Below are 27,947 nucleotides of genomic sequence, written 5' to 3' on the forward strand. Positions count from 1 at the left end.
ATTTTTTCACACAACGCACAGTCAACCTGTGGAACTCCTTGCCAGAGGATGTTTTGAAGGCCAAGACTATACAGGGTTTAAAAAAAAACTAGATAAGTTAATGGAGGATAGGTCCATCAATGGCTATTAGCCAGGATGGGCAGGGATGGTGCTCCTAGCCTCTGTTTGCCAGAAGCTGGGAATGGGCAACAGGGGATGGATCAATTGATGATTACCTCTGGAGCATCTGACATTGGCCACTGTCTGGGCTCGATGGATCTTTGGTCTGAACCAGTATAGCCATTCTTATGTTCTTATATTCTTATGTGATAAATGAAAGCTTATGCTTCTTTTATTTGTCAAGGGGATGACAACATAGGTAGAACTGAGAAAATACAAACAACAGAATCCCGTGCAGAGGGCGCTCCAACAAAAGTAAACCCATATTCAGTCATAAATATTTCACCAATCCAAGAAAAGGATCATTCCTCCTCACCAGAACCCAATCCTCAAGATGAAAATGCAAGCCCTAACTTGTCTGGTGGATATTCTGTTCCCGTGCCCTGTGGCTATGCTGTACCATCCAATTTACCACTGATGCTGCCGGCATACTCCAGTCCTGTCATAATACGCAGTGTTTCTGTGGATGAAGAAGGTACAGTATCTCTTGAATTTACTTTCTCTCAGGTACTGACCTAGTTTAATTTCAGTGAACCATATTGTCTTCTCCGTTTTTATGTAGCGCTTTTCCTTGAAATCTGTGGGGAACTCTGTAACAATTGAAAATCATCTCCATCACAGAGTACACAGCTGAACTTCGCTGCCAGTAATCTGAGAAAGATTTTTGTTTATTAAAGAGAAAGAAAATCCATGAAGGACTCTGTATTATTAGGAATGGGCCATTTAAGAAAACACTATTCAAGTGGGATTGGTTCACTTCAAAGCAAGCGAGCAAACACACAATTTTTTTAATCAAAAAATCCTTCTACGTAGTCAGTTTCTTTAAATCAGTGGTTCTCAGCTATTAGTCAGTGGAGCAAGGACATGAAATTGGGTCTCCCAGGTGAGTACCCTGACCACCAGAGTCACTTATTTTCTCTCTGAATAGTTTCACCTGGAGAGATTGTGAGAGACCCATAACAGATTATTTGATAGGCTAGAGCAAAGCGGGAGACCAAAGTTCACATCTCTTCTCCACCTCAGGTAGTGGCGGGGCGGAACTAAACCCTGATCTGCCTCATCCCAGGAGACTGCCTTACCACTGGACTAAAAGCCATTTTGTACATTTATGAAGTGTCCAGAATCAAAACAAAGCAGTTCATTTTGGTTGAATGAAACATTTTGTCTGACTCGAAACAAACTAGTTGTCAATTATTTTTCAGTTCACCCACATTTTTCTAAATTTTCAGACTTAGTTTCACCTGAACCAATTTTTTTAAAGTTTTTTTTTTTTTTTTGGAACTGCTAGCAAACTGAAAAACCTGTCATTCATCCAGCTCTAGGTTCTGTTAACAACTCTGCCACTGACTTGCTGTGCCCCTGTGCCTTAGTATCCCCATTGCCAAAATGGATATAACAACATGAAGAAGCTTAATTATTTTTGAGAGGTGTTCATAAACCACATTGAGATCTGTAGATGAAGGGCATTTTATAAGAACAGATGATGATTAATAGTAGCAGTATTGTTAATTATTTAAGTTAGAAGCTAATGTGAACCAAAAAAATTTTTTAGTCCTAGCATTCTGGTAACTCTGCTTTCTTCTACTCTTTTTAGTGGGTATGCAGACAGTAACTGAAGATGGCAATAGTAATTCCTTGAGCTCAGAGGATCCCCCAAATAGGTAATTGGCAGCATTTATCTGTCTCCAAATCCTTAATTCATGAGATGGTTTATTGGTTACTTTTATATTTTTAGTTTTATTTTTTCTTGCCTGACATAATCATTGCTGGGTTTTTAACAACTTCAGCTTTCATTGTGCTTTGTGGTGCCAAATCATCTCTGTTTGTGTACCAGTATCAGCACTGAGTGAACTCTTGCATATAAAACCATTACAAGTGGCCCTTTGACAACTGTGAAAGAGAGAGGTTTAATTTTCTGCCTTACAGGGAGACTGCAAACACAAAGAATTTCTTTGGAAAATGATGAATAAGTTATTTATTTATTTATTTAGGCTAATATTGTCAGCAATGGGTTGCTAAAGTTAAACTCTTAATTCCATATTAAGTCATATAGATCTTAAAAACAAAAACATAAAACTTACATATTAAGTCTGAACTATCTGACAGTTTTCTAGTATCTTTTAATTTCAGAATGAGAGGGAAAAGGTGAGTAGAACTTAGTTACTTATTGACATGGTTTAAAACTAACATTGCAATATTTTTAGTACATTTATTTTGTGGGTTTTTTTCAAGTGAAGATAACCAGGCCAGTAAAGAAGAAGATGTTCTAGCCAAATGGGTTGCAGATCCTGCAAACACATCATGGATGGAAAGTAAGTGTCAATCAGTCCCAGCAGTGTCACTGTGTCAGTAGGTGAGTCAGCTGCATCATCAGTCACAGCCTGGGAACATCTGCATTATCTTTTCCTGCATTTTTCAAACATGTTCCAGAGCTAAATAACAACAATTAAAAACCACACTTCTCCATTTTTAGTATAAGGATCAAGTTCTGTTCACAATAAGTGTTTGTTGAAGTAAGTGGAGTCATGTATCAGTAGCTGGGGAGATAATTTGGCCCCATCTGATGGATGTATGTTGAGGAAGAAATTTGCTTATGACCGCTAATGATTCCATTAAGTCCCCAGTCTTGTCTTTGGCTGCAGGCCTGTTGGCCTCCTACAGTGACAGTTATGGTATCCCACCCCTGCCTTAAAGGAGGGTACTCGTACCTTGGTAGAGTCACTTGAGGCTGAAACTGACATTACACAACTGCCCAGGTCTATTTGCCACGTATGACAATTGGATCCATCATGGCGAGGTTGGGAGTGAAAAACTCCGGGCAGGCCAAATGAATCCCTCTATATCCTAATGTGGGAAACTGTCTCTTAGCTTGTTGAATGAGTCTATCTCAGGGCAGGAAATTGAAAGAGGCCCTGTAGCTTAAAGAGAAAAGGAGTACTTGTGGCACCTTAGAGAAAATAAATTTATTAGTCTCTAAGGTGCCACAAGTCCTCCTTTTCTTTCTGCGGATATAGACTAACACGGCTGCTCTGAAACACTAACTAACACTCTGAAACTTGTAGCTTAAAGAGGCATTCTCCCTGCCTGAGCGGTGTTACATAGCTCAGCCAGGACAAAGAGATGGTTCCCACTGGTCTGCAAATGTCCCCCACATGGAAATTAGGAGGAGTGGGGAATTACTTCATCACACCAACCTATTTCTTAGTTTACACAACATAATCATTAAATTACTTCCAGTGAGGGTCTGGGTCTTGAACAGTTATATCAGGGATTCTTGACAATGACACCAGCGCCCGCAGTTTAGCACTCATGACAACCTTACGGTTAACAGTTCTCTTGGCTTGCACAAAGGAGGAGAAAACATTTGGCCAACGAAACAGATTTCAGTTTCAAGCTCCTGAAAGGTTATAAATGAGGAGGAAAAAATTGTTAAAAAATTTGTGACAAATACCATGGATAATGTGTGTGCTAGACAAATCTAAAGTCATGGTAAAGAACGACTTTGTGTGGTCCCTGGGGATAGAGTGACTCTGTCCCAGGAAACCAAGAATCTTTTGATTTTCAGGGCCTGTTGTCCTGCCCAGACTGTTTAATGTAAGACCGTGTTTTGCCCTGATTTTTTTTAAACCTTGTAGCCTGGCCCCCTGAAAGAGCCATGGTCCAGCTCGGTCAGTGAAATTCACAGCAGGTTGGGGGAGCACATACATGCCATGTCTGTCACGTTTGCCACCCTGCTGTGGATGAAGATTGTCAGTGAGCACCCCTCCTGCCAGCCCCCCTCTCAGATGGAGTCAGATTCCAGGCAGTTCTGTAAGTGGTGAGCCTATTGGTGGCCCAGCTGTACACAATTATGTCCAGCAGCTTCTGAGCCAGCTGGATTGTGTCAGGGTGTGGGGTGGAGTTGGAACTAAAAAGAGTAAGAAGGAAGATGTAGGATTGAGCGTGAATGAGACAGACAAAGAACTGAATACCTGTGGCATGGTGGCGGGGGGGCGGGGGGGGAAGAGAGAACATTGTAGGGTGGTGAATGTCAGGGGGAAGTGAAGAAATGGAAGAAATAAACAAAGCTTAAAAAATAGAGAAGGATGAGTGTGGGCTGCCTTTTCCTTCCTCCCCACTCCCCTTGGCCCACCCCAGACCCTGGGACAATAGGCTATTTTTTCACCTTGTAAAATCAGATCGAGCTGCAGGGTTGAGGCTGGTGCAGGGATTTGGAATGAGAGAGTGCTGGGAGAGAGCAAGAAAGGAATCGCAGTATATACAGGGGAGCCCCCTGAGTGCACTTTGCAGCTTAACTGAAATTACTGCCAGACACATGATCATGGCCACATGAGTCATGACTGTTATGATTAATAATATCTATAATAAATATTATTATAATAATTATACTTTATTTATATTATTTGATTGAATAGAAGTACTGGCAAAATGCTGATATTTCTATGTAAGCAGAAAATAGGGTATGTCTCTATTATACACATATTTGCTAATAAGACCCAAGATCTTTGTTGGACTGAGTCAAATCTGAAAAGCTTTTCTCACTGTTTTTCCTTTTTTTTATTAGACCCAGATGAAGTAATTTACGACGATGTGCCAAAAGAAGATTCAGACACTGAACCAGGTTTGAATTTATGTGGGAACTTAGATGATGATGATTTAATACAATCACGGGTTTTATTTTAACACACACATAAAACTATAATATGATCCAGGGGCATTTGTATCAGACAGACAGGTGTAGGTTACATACCCCAAACTGCATGTAAATGCCATTAACATTGTGTCAGAAATCATCAAGTCCTACGAAGTTCCAAATTAAGGACTATGCCTGTCAAAATTTGCCTGCAAAAGCCTCTTCTGTTATGCTGTTCAAAGGCCTGATTCATAGATTCCAAAGCCAGAAGGGACCATTTTGAACATTCAGATCTCTGCACAGTCACAGTCTTGCCCTTGAGCATTGTTGTTATTAAAAAAATCTACAATTATACAGAGAACTGGCCTCAAAGAGTATTTTCAAAACCACAAGACTTGGGGGTCTTCTTGGGTGAAGGTCATTGCATGCGGAGGTAGAATAGCACTTGATATCTAAATGCAGCGGAGCTTTCTGATGTCTAAAGCTCTAGCTGCTGACTTCCTGGCAAGTCAATCCACTCAAGGGTAAAGTTAGCCAGCAGCCAAGTCTCAAACAAAATCTGCTCTTTGACCAACCATAACATCATAAATCAGGAGGAGAACTCATGCCACTGAGCTCCTTGTACCCAGCAGTCCACTACTCTACTACTACAGCTTACTGTATATCAATCAGTCAAAGAAGAAATTCAAAGAGGCTGCAACCCACCTATGTATACCTCTGTAGAAAAGTTGTACTCTAAGTCCAGACTAACCTAACTCCTTTACTGGATGGAGGGACAAGAGTAGACTTTGATTAAATCCTGGCACCATTTGTTTTTACCTTGAAAATTGTGAGTAGTGGAATGCTGGGTGCGGTGTTGTTTAAAGATATTAGACAATGTGATCTGCAAAATCACACCTTTCTCAGGTGCTTTCCTTACTGGGAAGTCTCCATTTGGACTACATCCCCCATCATACACCAGGACCAGGGATTCTCATGATGCACCATGGTGGTTCCACAAGAGAGGAGACCAAGATGTAGTTCAGTATCTGAGCCCAACCCATAGAAGAGAATGAGGCATGAGGCACCTGAACTGCAATCAAATCTGAATCAAACTCTTTGGTTTTAAATCAAATGTTTTCAGCTGAAAATTTTCAGCTTTCTATTTTTAGCTGAAAAATCTAAACTTTCCATAAGGGAAAAAACCTGTTTTTTGTGACCACCTGAACTGATCATTTTGCAATTAACATTTAAGGATGTGTTTCTTTTTAAATTAAGAACAGGTTGGGAATGCATATTTATCCTATTGGATGAATTAATTTCTTGAATTTATAAGGAATTTTTAAAGCAATCACACCATATTTAACAATGAATAGTATTAAGAATTTAGAATGTGTGCTGTTTGTAGTAATGTTTGTACCTTTATAATCCTCAATCTATATGCGTTTTAACAGGAAGAGACTGTCCCTGTCTCATGAATTTCCCATATGAATTCTCATGAATTTCCCATTCTGCAATTCAGGCAGATCCATTGAATTCACTGGAGTTTAGCTTGGTGGCAGGGTCTACCCACACTGCTGTCATTGTGGAACTGGGGCCTATGGCCCCCTCTCATAAGTGCTCTATTGTGCAGATCTCCCCTTGGAGTCAGTGGGAGTTTCACACACAGATTGTTTACAGGACTGGTCCCTAAATCAGAGCTATTTAACTATATGTGATCCACAAATTTTAGAGTTCACTGTTGTTACAATGATTTTTTTGTTAAATTCTGTGTTTTGCTGGAATGCTATTGAACGGTGCTGTTCAAGAAGTGTGTGTTTAAGAACAGACTCTATATTTATGGAAAAAACCAAGCTAGATTCAAAAGTTGAGTTTCAGCATTTTCAGGAGTTCACTTTTTGTTAATACCAAATGCTTAGTTTAAGTAATATTAATTAATATTACAAAACTGTTACTTGTCAAATTTTAGTTTTTGAATTTAATAAGTATTGGACTATTCAAATGTGCAAAAATAAAGTCATTTTTTTCTCTGAAACAATTTGTCATTTACATATAACCTAAATCTTGTCTCTTTTTTGTAGACTGTTGCATAAATCAAACATTATCTCCGAAGTGCTGGTCAGGTGTGCTGAGATTTACTGCAGAGCAGTTTTTAATACTAAATTATAATCCCCCTGAAAATAGGAATTTGTAATAGAAGTGCCTGTCTACCTTAATTGTAGTGGTACAAATATTGCCATTTATAATTATGGCAGCAAATACCTGCTTTCTCTTGATTATTTGGCAGTAAAATCTTTCCATTTCATGTAGAATCAATGTGTGATAGCTAATGCCTGTGCCAGCTAAAACATCAGTTGCAGTAAAGATGGAAAGTAGGAGACAGAAATTAATAAAGCCATTAAAAGCATTTCCCCAAACAATGCAGTCATTGTTAATAACTTATTCAGTAAGTAATTGTGCAAACTGTTTTTCATTAATAACTTGGAGTGGCTGCTGATATGAAGCTACTTGATCAGTGATCAGAAAAAGCTTAAAGTTTTGAGCTCTTATTCTAGTTTATACATAAGGTAATGCTCCTTGGTAATTTGAGGTGAGGCATTCATGACTGCTGAGTATGAATGTAGTTGGGAGGATGAAAATGGGTTTTGGAGCATAGTTCTTGCTATACTTTGGTCTAATTCATTTTACTTAAAGTGGTAACTTTTTAATTTGTCCCTAGCCAAAATATGTCGTCTGTTGTGTGTATTGATCATGAAAAGGTTCCTAAAGTGAGGTGGTATGTGTGGTAGCAAGATACATCAAGGGGAGTTTACATATAGAGGGTCAATTCTTGCTCACCATATACATGGGAGTAATTATGTTGACATCCCCCTGAACTTGTGTGCACAATGAGCAGCATTTGTACAAAGATCTACTGTATATAAAATAAAACATATAGAGGCAAATCCTGCCTGAGCACCAGCAAACCAGCACAATAAAGATGAACACATATATTGGACACCCTTCTTTGAAGAGGCCACCCTCCCTAGGGAGCAAAGTGTGAGCACCAGAGCATTAGCCATACATGGTACTGTGGTGCACCAAAGAGATATCTGCCTGGAAGCTTGAATGCTGAGAAAAGGCTTCCTACTGCTACCTATGTAGTGCAGCAAAGGGCAGACTATAGCCCATAGTGAACAGGCACTTTGGAATTAAAACACATTGGAACTTCTTTGATGCTTAAGTAAAATGTTGTATTTTCTTTTGTGTTTCGGTATTAATGCACGCAGAGGAAATGATTTATGATGATGTTGATAATGGAGATGAAGGTGGAAACAGCTCTCTAGAATATGGATGGAGTTCAAGTGAGTTTGAAAGCTATGAAGAACAAAGTGACCCAGAGTGCAAAGATGGAATTCCCAGCTCCTTTTTGCGAGGCAACCACAAAAGACATGTATGTAACCCACAGCAGCCTTTTCCCTTATTTGGTTTTTCTAATTACCCTGATTGCTCAACATTTACCTTGCTCAGTTGTCCCCATACACTCTCATGAACCCAGCTTCCAAGTACAAAGAGCATCTTTGCAAATGAGTCTGAACCAGTAAGAGAATGAGGACTGAAGGCAAAACATAAAAGGAAAAAACCTCGTGAAAACATAAAGGGAGACAGATTCGCACATGGGCTATGAAAATGGGTTGTTTGTTTCCCATGAACAGTTCTTGACCTTTTCCACTTCTGCAGCTGCTGACATAGTGTAAGTGGAAAATGAGTATGGGAAGTAGTGTGAAGAGTAGAACTGGGTGACCTGCATGGATTTTGAGGCTGTGCAATCCGCATGAATGGGTTTGCAGAATTCACAGAACTAGTCAGTTTGCAAACATTTCTCTGCCCCCTTTGATTTTAACCCTTTATTTTATTGTTCAACTGTGGTTCAACTTTGAAAAAAATGTTTATTGTAGCTTTAGGGAAGCCTCATTGACTCATAGACTTTAAGGTAAGAAGGGACCATTATGATCGTCTAGTCTTACCTCCTGCACAACGCAGGCCACAGAATCTCACCCACCCACTCCTGTAACAAACCTCTCATCTATGTCTGAGCTACTGAAGTCCTCAACTTGTGGTTTAAAGACTTTGAGGTTCAGATAATCCTCCAGCAAGTGACCCGTGCCCCACGCTGCAGAGGAAGGCGAAAAACCCCCAGGGCCTCTGCCAATCTGCCCTGGAGGAAAATTCCTTCCCAACCCCAAATATGGCGATCAGCTAAACCCTGAGCATGTGTGCAAGACTCACCAGCCAGACACCCAGGAAAGGGTTCTCTGTGCTATGTATTGGGGGATAGAAAGACTCAAAGACTGCCTGGTGAGGGTGGATGGTCTGTATACAAGCTGTATAGTGCCTGATTTTCTGGTCTAGTACCTTTGTTTTCCATTGCTCCTGGAGGCAGCTATGGACTTGTTCAACACCTAGAGTATGTTAAACTCAGGCTGCTCTAATTTCTACCAGCTGTTAATGATCCTCTAGTGGTCTTTTCAGAGCTGGGATTTGTTAGAGTGCATAATGCTCCAGCCACCTATGTATGCCAAGCTGGTCAGGACTAGATATTGCAAAGCCAGCTGTTGCAGCAGATTGGCAGAGGAACAGAAAGATGCGGATAGTATCAAGGTTCTGAGATGTAGACTATACACTGAATCTGTATTTGAATTACAAGTTATATCTCTCCTGTCCTCTGGGTTTTTTGTTTGTTTGTTTGTTTTGGTCTTTCTTCCTACTCTGTCTCCAGGTTTTTTGCCTTATATTTAAATAGTTACATTTTCTCTCTGCCTTTACACTGCTCTTTTTTCTTGCATTTCTTCTTACCAGGATTGTAAACCCAATAATGTAGCACTTTCAAACACAAAATGTTCAAGTGGGTACAAAGTTAGGGGGAAAAATTCACCTTGGAGAGAAGACTAAAAAGAGAAAATGTTGTTATACAAAGTTGATATAAGACCCAATATAGAATAGACTAGGACAGAATTCCACAGGATCCACATTTTGATTTCACAGATTTCTTAACCCACTGCTCTTCATATCCCTGCTCCATCCATTGCACTATATCCTATCCGTGCAGAATCAGGATCAGGAACTGTGGTAGGGAGGAGGAATGACCGAAGAACTGTATCTACTTAAAAGAAACTCTGTAAGTTAAGTGCTGTTGTTATTTCCCCTGGCTGAAACAAGCTTAAGCTTCTGTACCTGATGCTTGCTGGGGTAATTCTGGACCTGGCTGAAGAAAGATCTGGTTCAGATTCTGAATACATTAGGCTAAAGTTGAGAAATGCTCTGCACATAGTGTGCCTAAAGTGTCAGGATATTTTGTTTCTTCCCTCTCGTTACCTGTGGTGACAGCTTGAAACACAGTAAGAACTCTTTACATGTGTACACAGAGCAAGGTTTACAATAATTTTTAAATGCTTATAAATATACATTGACTCCCCCCACCCCGCATAGACTCTAGGTAGGGACTGGGACTGAGTGGGCGAAAAGATTTCCAGGAATGGAAGGCAGGAGTGTGAGAGAAGATGGGCAGTGGTCTGGGAAGGACACACCATGAGTTAAGGGACTGGGTAGCAAGGAGCTGTGCTACCTGGTCCTGGAATGAGAGGTGCCAGGGAGGGGAGGAGGGACTGGTAAGAATAGATTGGGGGGATGGGGAATGAAGGAGATGCAGGTGAGTGGAAGCCATAGGTTGCAGGGCATAGTAGGAGTCATAGTAGGGAATGGAGGGAATCAGAAAGGGGGCTTGGAGGAGTACAGGGAAAGGCAAAGATTCTTTAAATGCTTAACATTTTTACATATAAATCCTTAAGTGCTTACAGTTTGCAATGTGGATAAAAGCTCCCCCTCTCTCATTTACTATTCACATTCCTATCCACATGTAAATTCCTCCCGCATCTTCACCAACCTTCTATATAATGTTGCTAAAGTCTGCAAGGGGGAGAGGGGGTCTTGCTTTTATGGGTCTCATAATGCATCCTGTGGCCCATATATGCCAGTGGGGGGATAGGCTTGCTCCGTCAGTTGTCCATTTCCAAATATTCATAGGATTGTGCCTATTAAAAGGTCTAAGATTTCTGAAGTGCAATTTTGTTTGTAGGTGTTGGTGGGGCTCCAGTGAAACCTTGTCCTTTTTTTTTGGTGGGGGCGGCATGTTTGCAAAATGAAATGCCCTCTTGTGTGTAGATCAAATTCTGCTCTCATTTACACTGCTGTAAGGCAAGAGTGGTACCAACAGTGTTAATTACATCTTGACCTATAAGGGTGTAGCTGAGGGCAAAATTTTGCCCTTTGTTTTCAACTTGGTGGACATCTCGTTTCATATTACCTCGATTTGTTGTCAAACAATGCTATTGATGTCAAGATGGGAAGTTTTACACTGGATTTTTTCAGTGAATATTTTTCTTTGTACTTTCACCTGAGGTTCTCAGAGTGCTTCACAAACATTAATTAATAAGTCTTACAACAGCCCTTGGCAGGTATTGTCCCTTTACTACAAATTCATGCACAGAGTGATTATATGACTTGCCCAAGGCCTGCAGTGAATCTGGATAAAGCTGTGAATAGGGCACAGAATTCCTGATTCCCACTCCTGTGCTCTAACTAGTAGATTATGCATCTTTCCCTACTGGACTATGCTTACCCAGCACAGCAGTGCGATGAACCTCCAGTTTCAAAGATATTCGGAAGTTCTGCAGATACTTTGGCCTATTTTGACAGTTTTTCTTTCAGTTCACCATTCTTGAGGATCTTCAGAAATATAGAAAATAGGATTCATACTTGGCACAATGGAGTGGTGTTCTAGGTTAAAGCTAATATATTATAATAGCAGGAGGTGCACAGTATAACTTTAAATTTAGTTGAACTTAGCACAACTGCTATTCTTTTGGATTGAGGGAAGCTTCCTTTTCCTTCACCATGTAAAGCACTTGCCAATGGATCATGAAGGCCTCAGTCTAAGCCTCAGTGGGTACTCTACCTGGGGATAAAAGACCCATGACATGGCTGTGGCTGGCCCGGGTCAGAGTCACAGAGCTTGGGCTCCACCCTGAGCCCGAATATCTACACAGGAATTTTTCAGCCTGAGCCCTGTGAGTCCAAGTCAGCTGACCCAGGACAGCCATGAGTTTTCATCCCTGTGTAGACATACTCAGTAAGTGCAGCAATGCGTAGAACACACAAACAAAAAATCCAGCTCCCCTAATTGGTTACAGTCTCTCTATTGACTGGACACTGATAGGCAGACAGAATCGCATGCATGATACTTTTCAAGTACTTCAGTGTTAAGTTTGCACTACAGGTTTTTTGAAAAGATTGTATTTTTTTATACACTGTAGCTTTCTCATGACCTAACCCGTTTAAAGGAGCACTATGAGAAAAAGATGAAAGATTTGATGGCAAACACTGTGGGAGCGGTAGAGATTCAGCAACTAAAGCAAAAACATGAGCTGAAGGTAGTGTAGTTAATTTTTGTAACAAGCTACGTGTTAAAATGATTGTTCTTCAAATGCAGACAATGTTATCTTTTTTTGTTAAACAGCAAGTTGAATATCAAAAATGGAACAGTAACTTATTTAAAATTATTTCTAAATGTACTGGATATTGTACAGTTTTTCTTACAAGAACATTGTCAAGGACTTCTATAGTGTTTACTGTCTGTCTGTAATACTTTTACAAGGTCAGGTAGAACACTGTGTTTCCTTAATGATTGAGGCCCTGATCCTGCTACCTGATCCATGTATGCAGATCCCTTCTGCCCTTGTGGAGCCTCATTAAAGTCCATGGGATCTATGTGGGCAGAGGGGTCGTCCCACATGGATCAAATTGCAAGATTGGGGACGTTCATGCTTTCTACAGAATGGAGCTGAAATGAAGGAGGTTGTTTTTTAATAACAACTTCGGCTCATCTACTGAAAGTGCCTTGTCACAACAAGATACTTTTGTTTATGCCCTGTTATAATTGACCGTGTCAGCACAATTGTGGGAGTAGCGTTCATTTTTGCTGTGGCTACAGTCAGGAAAGGGAGAGCAGTTTTTTGAATGAAGATTTACTAGGAAAATTGTATCTCGGGGTAATAATTATAACACTTTTTTCATGTGTGCCTAAAATAAAATAATGTAGACCCCAATGGGATGTTATTTAAACATCCTTGCAATGTAGTTCTTATTTAAGAATGTAATTAATTATAAATGGAACCAGTGTTCAGATCAGTTTCAGTTTGGGATAGGGTTAGTAGATGGCATTTGTGGTTGAACTTGGACCAGGTTTCAGCTTCATGGCAGTGACATTTAGTGCTCTATTCTCAGTATATGTCTGCCCAGCTGAACTCTTGAATGGTGGAAATCTAGTGGTTCTTGTAAAATGTCCACCATCTTGGATTGCATGCAAAGCAGATTCAGAAAATAGGTCTCTTCCAGGTGTAGATGTTATCCAAAAAAAATCAGAGGATGGGAGAGACCAGTGTTCAGATTTGAAGTCCCACCTCAATTTATATATTTTAAAATATCCATATGTATTCATAACACCTGGAGTAATTTTTCTTCCATAAGATTATAGTCTTTTGACCATAGGTTAGATTTTGGGCCTAAACTACTTGACAATGTTCTTTTAAAAGGTGATATCTTTTAAGAAGATTCATGCTACAATATGTTGAATTCTACTCTTATTATTCACTGAACATGTAGAATATGTTTTTTGCTGTCTTGCAGATGCAAAATCTCATGAGGGCTGCTAGGGAAGGTACCAAAGATGGCTATGAAAAGACTAAAGCAGCTGTGAAGAAAGGTCGGTCATTCATCAGAACCAAATCCTTTATTACCCAGGGTAGGTGTAGATTCTTTAAGTTTCTCTATAAAGTTCACTTAGATACCTAGGTGATTGTCTTAGCATGTTATTTATTACCAGCTGTATACTGGACACGTGAGAGCAGAGTTACATTGATAAAGCATGTCTCAGTCACAATCAGGGCTCTGTTAGATCTGTGATTGTGGAATCTCCAAGAGTTTTAAGATTTTGAAGGCAATCCTGAGGACCTTGGAAATCCACTAGAAACCTGAGTAAGCCATATTATGCTTCCGTCAGCCTTGCACAGACATGTAAGCATGATCCTTTACAATAAGCAGTGTCATGGACTCTGCCTAGTCCAAAGCTCATATGCAGTATGGCAAATGGGACCATGGGAAATGTCAGGGGATAAGTGTCCCCCATTGCCTTGTTTCACATACCACCACTATTTCCTGTCCTAAGCATAAAGGGAAACTGTTGTACCTCCGTGTCATGCTGTGGGGGATCATTGTGTCAGCCCAGGAAAGAGGAGTCTAAGGACTGCAAGCTGAGTGCCACCACCTACCATCCTTCAAGAAATGGAAATTGACAGGAAAGGAAGGAGCTTTCCCAGGACACTGCTGATCTGAATAACCCCTGTCCTGGGTAACAACAGATACACAGCCCTCCCCACTATGAGCCCACCATCAGCAGCAGATCACCATGATAGTTTTTAGCCGGGGAATGTGTCAGGGAGTACAAAGTTCCTTCTCATCCTGAATAAATTCAGGGAGCTAGTCTGTCTCACCTCTCAAGATGCCTGGCAAGAGAATTATTGCAGCCATAAGGCTGTAAGGACTGACACACAGTGCACATCCCTGGTGTGGGCTCAGACTGGTTCCTGAACACAGGAGTTTGAGTATTGGAGAATGGGAGGGGTTTTTACACAACTTTCCTGCTCATAAACTTATCCTCATTCATTAGTGTGGCACAGGTGGATTTGGAGTTTCACTATCAAGTCAACCTGTCATTGTTTAGTCTGCCATGAAACTAACATATCTAGTTATCTAGGACCTATGTAGCCCAGGAGAAGGGCATGTACATTTCTGGCTGGATCGAGCTCTCAGCCAGTTTCCTGGTTTGTTTTACAGATTCTGTCTGAAGAAAATATAGACTTCGCAAGCTAGCAGAACTCCTTCCTTAATTAGGTTTTTCTAAACCATATCTGCTTATGCTCTTTGTTTCCTGGAGCATTACTTCTCTCATATCTGTATGTCTGTGTGTATTATACTACCAATCACTGTACTATCTGAGTGTTTTCTAGATAAAATCAATAGCAATTGTGAAGTCCCTAATGGAATCGCTGCCTCTCTTCCTTTTCTCTGCTTGAGGAATTTTTGTTGTGGTTGGCTGATTTTCTTGTTTGTTACAGGTTTATGTATGTTGTTTTTGGGGGAAGGGGGTTAGTTGGGAGTGTCAGTATGTGAGTGTCATTCTTGCTATGGTGAAAAGTATTTCTTAAGAGAAAGACTTTGCAGCGTTTCTTAAAGACAGTCAGATTATGGATCACCGAATCTCCTGTGGAAGTTTGTTCAACAGATGCATCCCTTTGAACAAGACTGCTTTGTCCCCTGCTGTCGTATACTTCATTCTGGGCAGGGAGGAACAAATGGAAGTAAAGCAAAAGACGCAGAGGCTGCCATCTGCACTGAGGATGCTGGGGAACTCTCCCACCCTTGCTATACCATTGATGCACCCCTATCATGGTGAAAACATCAGCAGTTATTCTCTGCATGGCTCCCACGGTTTCTGGCACTGAAGGAACTACACCGGTGCTAGAGTAATGATGGCAGAGTTCATTAACATGCTTGGTGTAGACAAGACTGTGGATACCCCAGTATAATGACTGTGCATGGACAATGGATTCTGGTTTTTCTACCCAAAGATATATAAAAATTGACTTTCTGCTGTATTTAATTATATGTAGATCATAAAGCATCCTGTCTGGAAGAAGAGGAACTAAATTTATTTATTGATGTTGACTGTATGCATACAGAAGCAATTATGACTCCAATGCCTGAAGGATTATCACAGCAACAGGTAGTACTTTGTGTGTGTTTAAATATTATGGAAACATACAGTAAATGTCTTATAGGGCATTTGCATGGACAAAAATCTGTTTTGTGGTGAGTAATTGTGCATGTAAATTAAATAGACAATGCTGCATTCATTGTAGCTTGCATGGTCGTTCACCTGATTTAGAAAATCATGCCCTAAATCCCTTACCCGTGGTCGCACAGGTAATCTGTAGCAGAGCTTGGACTAGAACCAAGGTTTACTGGATTCCAGCCCTTAATCGCAAGATCATCCTTTTTCCCGACTTGGCTGCCATTGCCTGTCTGTTACTCTATACTTCAGTCTAGGTTCAGGTAGGTGAAGAACAGAAATCAAATTAACAAGAAAAGTCTCCCTTTCATCCAGAGGGGAAGTTACTAATTTGTATTTAAGAGGATTGGTTTAAATCTAATAATTACTTAAGTTTACTTGAAACTAAATCAGAGAATACAAGGTTTGCAAAATGAAACTATCCTGAGTTTTTATTGGTCAGAATTACCACCTTTGATAAATACACCGTGGGATTTCTAGAAGAAAATGTTGCAGTTGTTAAAAATTACAGGCACTAGAAGCATGTTTAGAATATAATTATTCTCCACCCTCTTCAGAACCCCATTCTCAGGAAACAAGCATTTTGGATGTTTCAGTTCCTATAACATGGGTACTTGAAGCAGAGCACGATCTAGAAAATAGTGACAGAAGATAAGCGTAATATACTGTAAGAAAATTAATGAGCCAATAATATATTCATTCTTTAGATGAACAGTGAAGTACCAGACTGAAAACAACTTCAGTAATGCAAAAAGTAATGTCTCTTTTACATTGACTTCTCTTTATTCTTAGGCTTCTGTAATCTGATCTCCTGTCTTCTTCCTTACCCCCTTCAGTTCTGTACAGTTCCACTTTTGAGTCACATTTCCCTTGGATCCATATCCACATTTTTGGATAGATTTGGGAGGTTGAACATACAGATGGTGTGAATTTAAGTAGCTCCATGGAAATTGGTAGACATGCACGCAGTTGCACTAGACATAAGCTTAGCCAGGGATGCGGAATGATGTCCATGATTTTGCTTTTTTAACATTAAAACTTAAAGTTGAATGTGACATAACTTTGGGTGAAATACAGCAGATATCCTTAAACATGTCTGTTGGCCTGAGAGATGTTACTATTGCTCTTGGTTCTCCCTTTAAAGTGTAGAAAATCTCTCTCAAACCCCCTGAATCTTAAAAATGTCTTCTAGTTATAATCATTGTCGTTTGAGTAATGTTAAATATTATATATCCACATGTAATACTAAGTATTATCAGTTAAGTATTTGATGTAATTGGATGACAATATAACAATTGTTCAGCCTTCTTACCTGCGGCAGCTAAAGGAGGGTTTTTGCTATATAGTGGGAAGATGTCAAAGACAATCCCTATGTACTTGGGCTCTGGGCTCAGTGCTGGAGAGATCCCCCCAGTTTGTCCCCAGGGAGTGCACAACTGATTGCTGAGGAACTTTTGTTAGTTCAAGGTGCAGAGCTCCGGTTGAAGCTGGCAAAGGAAATTCATACTGGATGCAGACTGAGCTGACAGAGAAATGTGGTGAATGGCTTGAGGAACAAGGAAGCAGACAGATAGAAGCAGGCAACTGTATGATACCTGAAGTGATGAGAAATTGACAAGCAGGGAATCCATTCACACTGGGCACCCTCTATGAGGAGAGGAGAATTAAAACTCCCACTATTCTAGGGACTGCACACTGGTGGACAATGTATAGGGCAGTACTGACATCCAATTTAAAGGAAGCCATTCTCTTTCTGACATTCTCCCCTTTTTGATGAGAAGATGAGAAAAGTGTTGGTGCCTGGAGGTTATGGTTATTATTGGTATTGGAAGAAAGTATGATCCAACAATGACATGATGAATGAACTTCAGGTCCCAGTCTGTACAGACCTGAAATGACAAGAGAGGACGTATTGTCCTCACGGGAGTGAATAGTCTCTTAATCAAAAAGAGAAATATTTTTGGAAAAACACTAGAAGTGTCTTTTAGTGATGGGGAGTTAGGGCTGGTGTTTTTTAATGGCTACGTGATAAGAATATTAAATTATTTGTGTATTGAGCATAAAATCCATATGCTTCCCACACACGTGCACATTTGTACATGGTGTTTCTTTTTGAATGAAAAATACGTTATCGTGTGTGCACTTGGCAATACAATAAGTAGATACTGTACAATTTGGTCTTTTAGACTTTTCTTCATGAACCTGCTGCTGTCAACCACAAGATGGCATAACAGTTTTTGTTTAAATCCAGGTCCTGTTTGAATTCCTGTTTATATACTGTGTCATACTGTGAGCCTGGAAATGTTGGATCACTGAATCAGTCATTTTAGTGCTTCAATCATAATCTCTGTTACAAGTTTTATACGTTTAGGAATAAAAAATGCTGAGTCATAATTTATTATTTTTCCCACCCATCCATACCAGCAAAAATATGCGTGCAGCAGACTTGTAATATTACACCAAGTACATAACAGAGCTCTTGTTAGTGTCTCCTGGATATCTGTCTGTATTCGGCATTAATAAGATGTCTATCACAATGATATGTAAGCACTGATATTTTATGTACCGCATTATGTTTTATGTACCACTGGGTTTGATACATGTCAGAAAATTATTATAGTTAAAGTCACAAAACACAACATGCTTTGGAGAAAAATTCAATGGAAATTAGTCATAGAATCATAGGACTGGAAGGGACCTCGAGAGGTCATCTAGTCCAGTCCCCTGCACTCATGGCAGGACTAGGTATTAATATATATCTATATCATGGAACCTATTACAATCCTGTTACACTGTATGAGAATAAACAAGAATGTTTTTCCTCATGTAAAGTAGCACAGTCAAGGTAATGGGAACAAAGCACTGACTCTACACCAATACTTTTTCACTGTTGTTTATAAGTCCTTATCTTCAAGAGTCTGTCACTGGATTTTTTTTCTCCAAATCAGTGTTACTATGTTATGAAGATGTAAAACAACAAAAACATGACACTTGAAGCCTGATTTTGAAAACTGGCCAACTATGTTGCATCTGTATATCAAGTAGCTAAGGTTCTATCACCATCTGTGCCCACAGCTAATTGTACCCCAAAAATTGTGGGTAGGAAATAAGAGGCCGTATTTTAAAAGTGAACCTTTAAAATGAGTCAGTCAAAAAAGAAAACACATATGACTACTGCTATTATAGTATTTCATGCACAATTTAAAACATAATTAGAGTAATAGTAAGTTTCATGAATTTCTGAAGAGATATGACATTTATTTTATTATAGTTCCAATGTCAGGAATACTTTAGCTTGACATATAATACAAGGGTTGATTTATCAGTGTAAGAACTTTATGGTTAACGTTTAATATGAGTCTGTGATTTTGCCTAATACTCTTAACTCTGTTTCCGTTTTAGATATAGGGACAACTGGATCAACTGTGTTCCCTCCCCCCCCTCCCCCCCGAAGTTAGCTATTTCAGACTAGAAAACAAAAAAGAATTTAGTAAACAAACTCCACATATCTGTTCGTAATCATCATTATTTTCAACAAGTCCCAGAAACGAGGGGAGCATCAACTACTTTAAGTTTGACAGTTTAACTTTTATCACTTTGAACAGGTTGTGAGAAGATATATTCTGGGCTCTGTGGTTGACAGTGAGAAGAATTATGTGGATGCTCTCAAAAGAATTCTGGAGGTATCAAAATATTTTTTGCCTTTTACTATTTGGAAAGGAACCAAATCCTCAAAGAATTATTCATTAATTATACTGTGAATCATATGCATAATGTTAGAGGGGCATCAGATCAAATGTGTTTTCTTTTGACTATAAGTCAGGATTTGGCATAGGTTTTACTTTTTGATGTTAAACTCTAATTTTTTTTGGGTTGTTTGAATGAATCTGTTTTCTTTGCTCAGCAATATGAGAAGCCTCTCTCAGAAATGGAACCAAAGTTACTGAGTGAAAGAAAACTCAAAATGGTCTTTTATCGTATTAAGGAGATTCTTCAGTGCCATTCAATGTTTCAGATAGCATTGGCCAGCCGTGTCTCTGAGTGGGATTCTGTTGAAATGATTGGAGATGTCTTTGTTGCTTCAGTAAGTAAATACATGTGAGCAGAGGCATGAAAAATGTCAATTTTTTTTTTAATTGTTGATATGTCTATGTACTTCTCTATCTAATTTGGATACCCTATTATTTTCCTATGTTTCCCACTGCTGGTGGCTTTTGTAATAGCCCATGTACCCATTAGGACAACTACATTGACACCAACTCATGTCTTCTGTTTGGTTGGTTTCAAGTGAAAGAGTTTTGGCTAATATTTTCAAACATATGTGCCTCATGTTAGCCACCTAAATCCGCATTTAGGCATCTAAATAAGTGGCTTTGTTTACAGAGATGCTGGGCCTGCACAAATCCACCAAAATCAACATGAGCTGCAGGTGCTTGACACCTCTGAAGAACAGAAGAGCATGGAATGGCCCTTAGCAGATTTGCTTATAGCTAGAAATACTGCAGACCATGGCCTAGACTCCCAAGTCTGTCCAAGTTGAGCTTGGTGCAGGAAAGGGTGGGGAGTGGATATGCAGGAAAGTAGCTACCCCAATCCTCAGCCCAACAAGGGGCTGAACCAACCTCTGGTTTAACTTAGAGCAGCCTAAGGGATTGTATTAAAGCTGACTCCACCAGTTGGAGTTCAGCACATGTTAGCTCCGCTCCTCTTGCCTCCACTCCCCCTAGACATCCCCTCCTTTGCACAGGAGATGTAAATGCTGCAATGCATAGTGCTCTAAGGCACCCCAGGTACATCAGAGGAATCTCCACTTGCCTTTCTGGGCAGTTGTCTCTCCACTTTATCCCATGTATTTAATGTGGCTGAGCTGAAGTGGCTACTAGAACCATACATTTTACAATTCATAAGTTTTGCAAACTTACAACTTTAACTCTGCATTTAATGCATTTGCATGTTGTAGCTTATCAGGAGTTAACTGGTTAGTTCCAACTATGGACTCAATAGAAGTTTAAGGTATTCAGCAACTCCTGTGTGGAGCACTCAGCTCCTCACAGCACCAGGCACTTAGATGTCAAAAATAAAAATGAGCCTGTCTTCAGCTGGATTTCCTGTTGATGACTGAGGTTTGTCTTGTCTGCGTTTCAGTTTTCTAAATCCATGGTTCTAGATGCATACAGTGAGTATGTAAATAACTTCAGTACAGCTGTGGGGATTCTCAAGAAAACATGTGCCACGAAGCCTGCCTTTCTAGATTTTTTAAAGGTGAGTGCATTTAAGCTTGAAAGAAAGCTGAAGAAAATAACAAAGCACAAGAAGAGTTAGAGAAAAATTTGGCCCCGTGGTGTGTAGATTCTGATGAAATTCAAAGAGAACAAAGCTCACCCACAATTCTAGTGTTGCAGGAGGATGACATGATTTTAGCTCCGAGGAGTATTGTGCCGTGCACCTCAGTTTTATTGATCTTCCAAATGACTGTGCTTGGCAAGCTGTTGGGATTCTCTTTCATGTTAGATGAACATTAGCTAAGGTCACAAGCTGAGGCCTCATCTTTCGACAAAGTTTATGCATTAGCTACATTGTAAATAAAAGTCTTAAATTAAAACTCACTCTGAACCTTTCTGGGCATAGTAACAGAACACACAGGGCTAGTAGCTCTCAGTCGTTTCAGTCTGACTTCAGTGGGATGTTTGCTTGAGTGAGGACTGCAGATTTGGGACCATAATCTTCAATTCTGGTCAGGCAAAAGTGTGGATTTTAGAGGGTCGGAGCTAGGGGGCACAGGAGTGGTTGCAGGTCAGCACTGTAATGATGGGCACCAGTATAAGTACTTGAGCTGTTCAACATTATTTGCATTTTGAAATGCTGATATAATACTTGCCAGAAGCTGGGAATGAATGACAGGGGATAGATCACTTGATTACCTGTTCTGTTTATTCCCTCTGGGACACCTGGCATTGGCCGCTGTTGGAAGACAGGATACCATTGGTCTGACCCAGTATGGCTGTTCTTATGATTTCCCTCCTTCCCCACAGTTTTGGACCAAATACACACTGTTGAAAATATTTCAGCATTTTGAAAAAAATGAGAAAAATCTTTAAAAATCATGACGTTTTCCCCGTTTGTCAACCAGCTGTAATAACAACCTGCCTCCTGAGCATGCACAGAGCTAACAAAATGACAAATCTGTTTTTTCCTCCTTTCCCTTGGTGTCCTTTGATGTTATATAAAGATAACTATGGACTTTACTTTATGTTTACATACCTTTTGAGATTGAGAGTTTTCCCTAGACTTTCTCTTTTAAAATACCAAAACACATGAATAAATATAGATAGTACTGCATCAGCTGGTAGGGTTTTACCCCAGATCCCACGACAGAGAACAGCCATTGTAGAATGTAAGGCCATGATCCAACAAAGCAGTTACTTTTATGGTTAAATTTAAGACATGGAACAAGTGAATGGGAACACTTGCATGCTTAAAGTTAAGGTCATGCTTAAATCTATTGTTTAGGCAAGTAGAAATGTGCTTAGTTCAAACAGAATTTAGTTTCCCATTTCAGCTACTCTTGTACTGTTGGGATTTGTCCCTTTCCTTGTTTTTGAGGAGGAAGTTTTCTTTTTTTTCACTTGCCATTATGACAAATTAAATGGTAAGATTTTTCACAGAGGCCTAACTAATACTTCTAAATGAGTTTGTGAAATTTTTGTTGTATTCCTGGTACAAAGAAAGTTATTGATATAAAGAAATCCTGGCAAACATTTTAAGTTTCTGAAAGACAATAATAGAAATCTACTAACATGAGCAAATGCAGTGACTTTCTCATTTCAGCAATGCCAGGAGTCGAGCCCTGATCGAATTACCCTCTATGGTTTAATGATGAAACCCATACAGCGCTTTCCACAGTTCATTCTTCTGCTTCAGGTAAACAATATTTACCAATGAGGCTTAGCTGATAAATGCTTCTTTTGTATTCTCTTAGTACTCAACCTCTGGGGGGATTCTGTGGGATCTATGTTAGACTGTAGCAATATATTAAAATTGGAGTTGTTTTTGAGTCTTGGGATCAAACAAGTGAAAAATTAAATATGTAATAATGAGAGCTATGAGGTTAACTGATTTTTTGTTTGTTTCAAGTCAGCTCAAAACTAAATTTTTTAAAAAAATTTCAGCAAGCCAAAAAGTTAAAATAAATAAATAAATAAATACACCTTGAGTCAAATAAAACGCCTTCTTCAACCCAAAATGAAATGTTTCAGTTTGTTTTTTGAGAGGGTTTTTTACCTTCTGAAATTGTTAAGATAAAATTGAGATAAAAATCAAAACAAAATGTCATTTCAAATCAAAAAGTCAAAATGTTTTGTTTTGAAAATGTCAGAATGAAACTTTTTAGCTTTTTTCAAATCTTTGTTTTTTCTTCAGCCAAAACAATTTGGCAAAGTTGACACACATTCACCAACTGTTTGGGCCAATGCAAATCTTTATTTTTTGGCAAAAACAAAAAACAAACTTTGTCTGAAAAATTTCATCCAGCTCTAGTAATCTCTTGGTTTGACTTGTGAGGATCTACTGAAGGAAAAGTTACTAGAGCTTGGTACTTTACCTTTGCATGTCAATAAATATTTCTTTAGGTATCCCTGATTCAAAAACAGTTGTGCCATGTATTTGTGTACAGCTGTTGTTTTAAAGGGCAAAATACACTACATTCAGGTAAGGGCCAATTGTTCTTTGTGGAGTTTGAACACTAGTGGTTCTTCTCTTTGGGAGTCTTTATGATGTCTGTACAGTGATCAAACATCCTTCTTAAAACAAAAAAATGTTTATTTTGCTATAGGAACAAAGCATTTAGACAAAAAGGATTTTAAAATAACAGTCCACATGCATGTCTATTTCACCCAAAGGCTTACCATTCTCTGATGGTACCCTACAAAGGCATAACTACTTCACACCCCCAGCAGTTGCCTCTATCTCTGCCTGTGTCCCCTGAACATCTCCACTCTCTTTGAGAAAATGTTCCTTCTTAAACTGCTATAGTTCTTTTGATCTTTTGGCTCCCAAGCCTTTTTCTATCTTGACAGTGTCTCTTAAGAAGCCTCAAGTTTTTGCAGGGAAGTGGTTTATCTTGAGCCTTTCCATTTTCTTCGTGTTTGTTTTTCCTTACAGCCCCCTAGTAAACTGAACTAATATATTTGTACAGTGGACATCCCAATAATTGACTCAACATACAGTATTATTAAATTATTACAGAGCAGCTCCAGTTCCATCCCACTAGCCATGATCAGTTGGTTAATTTCTTCTAGAGGAAGACTGGTTTGAGGATGGTAGGCCATGTGTAAGTGTGGAATAATGGTTGAGGGAAGGAGTTCACCAATGGACAGACAGGCTAGCATCATTGATGCAGTGGAGGAGATGGGGCAGTTTGATAAGAAGTAATAGTGGGTATATAGGAATGTCTGAGAATTGTCGGCAAAGGGAAACTGCCCAAATGATTTCAGTGTATGCCTCAAATATGGAAATGTTCAGAAATTATTTCAAGATCCATAGAGCAGGCACTGTTTCCTCCACTGTATTTCATACAGCATTAAGCTCATTGTTCTCATTTAGTAAATAATAATAATGATAATGATGAGAAATAGTTTCAGTATGACCTTACATTAAATTAAAGGTTGGGAAAGTTTTTCAGGTTTATTGGATACAGGTATCTACATATTATAATGCATGTTGATTTTCAAACTGTTTCTTTAATGTCATTTGTATCTTTTATATTTTTCTTCAATTTGAACTCCCTTCTCCTTACCTACTTACTGGAAAATAAACTTCACAGGTTAACATCTCTTTGAAGAGCAATTAGAAATTCAGCCAACCAAGGATCCAATGGGATGAAGATTCCAAAGTGTTCCATTATTTGCATCAGAAGTCATTAATAGCATTGGGCTTATCGTTGAGTAGTCATCAGTTTCAGAGCAATGCAATAACTTTAGAGAGAAGTTTACAAAACTATGTACCATCTTTAACTTGTGCCTCAGAAATCATATCTGTGCTCCTTTTTTTTTTAGGATATGTTGAAAAATACTACTAAAGGACATCCTGACAGGCTGCCACTGCAGATGGCTCTTACAGAGCTCGAAACATTGGCAGAGAAATTAAACGAAAGGAAAAGAGATGCAGATCAGCGCTGTGAAATAAAGCAAATTGCAAAAGCCATGAATGAACGTTATCTGAACAAGGTTGGGACAGAATATAGTTTATACTGTGGAAGCTCATATGTTGCAAATTTCTTATTACCTTTTCCTGAGCAGCTAGTGGGGTGGCTACCTGATCTGCACCCCTTTGTGTGATGGTTCTATTTAAAACATACGTGGATTTGGGGGATAGAATGGCTGGGAAATGTAAGGCATCTCTAGGATAATATAGGTCCACTGGCCGAAACCACAGTGTGCTGTGGGTGCAGGGTTATGTGTCCAGTGCTGCATCCTAGCGGAGGTACTAGCAGCCCAATGGTGTTCTATGGTCTGGTAAAGGGAGAATGCTAACTCCTTATCCCACCTCATGCCTTCACATAGATCCTCTGTACAAGGACATCCTAATTTGTTTTCGTGGCAGGATCCAGGATTTGGCCATATAGGCAGTGTAAAGTATTTAGAGATCCATTTCTTCCCTTTGATATTTCAACCCAGGAAAGCAGTCCCAGATGTGCTGACAGATGTATCTAATAGTTTCTTGTTTTGCCTGTATTATTCAGTTATTTGGATTGTAAAATAGAAATATCCTCACGAGAATGGTGAGATACATTTAAAAGGAATTGAGACAGGAACAACCTTCTTGTCTTACTGTGCATCATAAATGCCTCTGTTCTTTCTGGAAGATGAGGTATCACATACCTGAATTACTGCTCATTGCGATTTATTGTCTTTAATACATCTGTATAGGGTGGTGAGTGCCTAGACCTATTCTGAGAAAAAAAATGCTAACTGCACCTCATATTTTTCTCAAGTGGTGTAGAAAGTCCTCTCATTTTTCTGGGGAGGAAGCAATCAACCAAAGCATAGGCATTTTGCATCATTAAGATCAATATTTCAAAAGAAAAAAAGCAGTGAATTTATCACAGTATTGGGATAAGCATGGATGTGCTTTATTTACCTGTATAGCCAAATGGTTAAAAATTGTGTACTCTGCTGACAGCGATAGCAGGGCTGCATCTGGAACACTGGTTTCAGTTCCAGATTCTCTGGAGGTAGGGGATTGACCTAGGGCTTTTAACCTTTCCTCCTAATTATATATCTTCACACTGTACTGTAGCTTGTCTAAACAGCAACATGATGATCATCGACATGTAGTTAAAGGAGTTAAACATAGAGACAAATTTTTCCTAATAGGCACTGGTTCATGCTTTGGGGACAGGGAAGAGCGGGGCAGTGCTCCCAATGGGAGTTCCAGGTGACATTGTGCTATCAGATGTGGCAGCTTTGTGGCACGCAGTGGGAGCCTGTATACTGCATTATGTGCTTTCGTCAGCTGCCAGTCAGCTCTGTAGACCAGTGCAGGCAGAGGGAGTAGCCATGACCCTGTCTCCTCCTGCTCCTTCTTGCCTCCTTGTAATAGTTGACACTTCAGAGCATATGTGAATTGACTGGAAGGGAGTAGAGAGAAAGGAATTGTAGAAATCTATGGGCCCAATTCCTATTTTATGCCAGAGGGGTGTAAAAGGGTCTTTATGTAAATGGGAATCAGTCCTAAGAGTTTAACAAAGACATTGAATCCATGTCCTTAAATCCACCTATAAACACTTTTAATACGGTATAGAATACGGTGGCCCATTATATTTGCTTCTGTTTTTGCAGTGGATGTTGGCTATGTTGTGTATACATTAATATGTTGATCATTTTAAAACTCCAGTTACTCAGCAGTGGAAACCGATACCTAATACGGACTGATGATATGTTAGAAACAGTTTACAACGAGAAAGGAGAAATTGTCAAAACCAAAGAACGACGACTCTTCATGTTGAACGATGTATTGATGTGTGCAACAGTGAGTGCACGGTAAGGCTCACTTCACGCTGTTTGAACTGATCACTCGGAAACTTGAACCGGAATGGACTCTTAATGGAAACTTTAACCATAGATACTAGTTTCTATAAATTTCAATAATGTGCCAGTAGCTTTGTTGTTCTTTCCTGATTGTATTTTAAAGAACTAAGATAAACCACTAGAAAAAAGTACAAACAGAAAATTACCAATAGACAGAAGCAATTTGTCCAGGTTCCAGATCTTAGTAAGATTTGCTCTGTAGTGGAGATTAGGTGGCACGGTTGCTTAGTGCACTAACTCCTCACCTCTGAAGACCTGAGTGTTGGCCTTGAGTTAGGTAATGGGTGAAAGTGAGTTAATAGGAGCTCAGTCTGGTGTTGATTCTTTGTGTGCACATGCACACACACACAAAACTGTAATTTGGTCGAGTTTACTGTTTAAAAATAAAAAAGCTGGGGTGAAATCCTGGAACCATTGGAGTCGATAGCAAAGCTCCCATTAACATCAGTTGGGCCCGGCCTTCATCCCTGAAGCCTAAAACTGAAGGATTAAGATTGAGGTGCTTAGAAAAAAGTATCTTTTGCATAGTGCTTTCTGTCCTATTGCTGGCTATAACTGGTGCTATTAGCCTGTCACTTTCACGTGTGCCAAGTCACACACATTTTAACATGTTGGTTGTATTGTAATTTTTTTCCCTTTGTGTATGGGTGCATGGTGACAGAGAACATATAGAGAGACCATTAAGTTCTTTCTTTCTTTCCTCAAGGAACGTCTCTAACTATCTGTCTGCCTTTAACTAACTAAACTAAAACTAGCAGCTTTTCTCAGCCCAACGTGATGTCTTCAGTACACTTCTGAAATGTGAATACCATGAAGTATTCCTTACCTATTTTGTGTAATCTTACTAGTGCTAAGTCTCAAACGATACCAGCAAGTGAAAAGTGACTTTTAATAACACTTTGCTCTTCAGATGTTCACAAGCTGTTTTCCTATTAACCAGGAATTGTGATTCTTCTCCTTGCCCTTTTATTCAGTCCTTCAGTCACACCTGGCTATTTTCTTGTGATTCACTGAGAGAAAATAGCTTTCTTTTGCCTATTTTAGTCCTTCCTGTGACACCTTGTCCTGGCTTCTGTGTAATTGTTCCTAAAGTGGCAGAATGTAACCTGTTTTCTTTTCTCATGTGAAAAGTCCATGATTTTGC

The 27,947-nt window shown here is 39.4% G+C and overlaps 1 protein-coding gene across 2 annotated transcripts in view; it reads left to right on the forward strand.

Annotated features, from left to right (window-relative positions):
- The window catches only part of ARHGEF10 (Rho guanine nucleotide exchange factor 10), a 181,678-nt gene that overhangs the window by 73,416 nt on the left and 80,315 nt on the right, over positions 1-27,947 (forward strand). Inside the window, exons 4-17 of one of the 2 annotated variants that reach the window (XM_077812623.1) lie at positions 344-634; positions 1,754-1,820; positions 2,392-2,471; positions 4,724-4,780; positions 8,041-8,204; positions 12,124-12,240; positions 13,496-13,610; positions 15,538-15,650; positions 19,322-19,399; positions 19,621-19,800; positions 20,862-20,978; positions 22,545-22,637; positions 24,770-24,940; positions 26,610-26,755. In XM_077812623.1, coding sequence (XP_077668749.1) covers positions 344-634; positions 1,754-1,820; positions 2,392-2,471; positions 4,724-4,780; positions 8,041-8,204; positions 12,124-12,240; positions 13,496-13,610; positions 15,538-15,650; positions 19,322-19,399; positions 19,621-19,800; positions 20,862-20,978; positions 22,545-22,637; positions 24,770-24,940; positions 26,610-26,755 — 1,789 coding nt within the window. The remainder of the gene's footprint in view (positions 1-343; positions 635-1,753; positions 1,821-2,391; positions 2,472-4,723; positions 4,781-8,040; positions 8,205-12,123; positions 12,241-13,495; positions 13,611-15,537; positions 15,651-19,321; positions 19,400-19,620; positions 19,801-20,861; positions 20,979-22,544; positions 22,638-24,769; positions 24,941-26,609; positions 26,756-27,947) is intronic. The other variant, XM_077812624.1, reaches the window with a different exon arrangement.

Source organism: Eretmochelys imbricata, chromosome 3 (genome assembly GCF_965152235.1).
Source record: "Eretmochelys imbricata isolate rEreImb1 chromosome 3, rEreImb1.hap1, whole genome shotgun sequence".
Taxonomy (NCBI): Eukaryota; Metazoa; Chordata; order Testudines; family Cheloniidae; genus Eretmochelys; species Eretmochelys imbricata.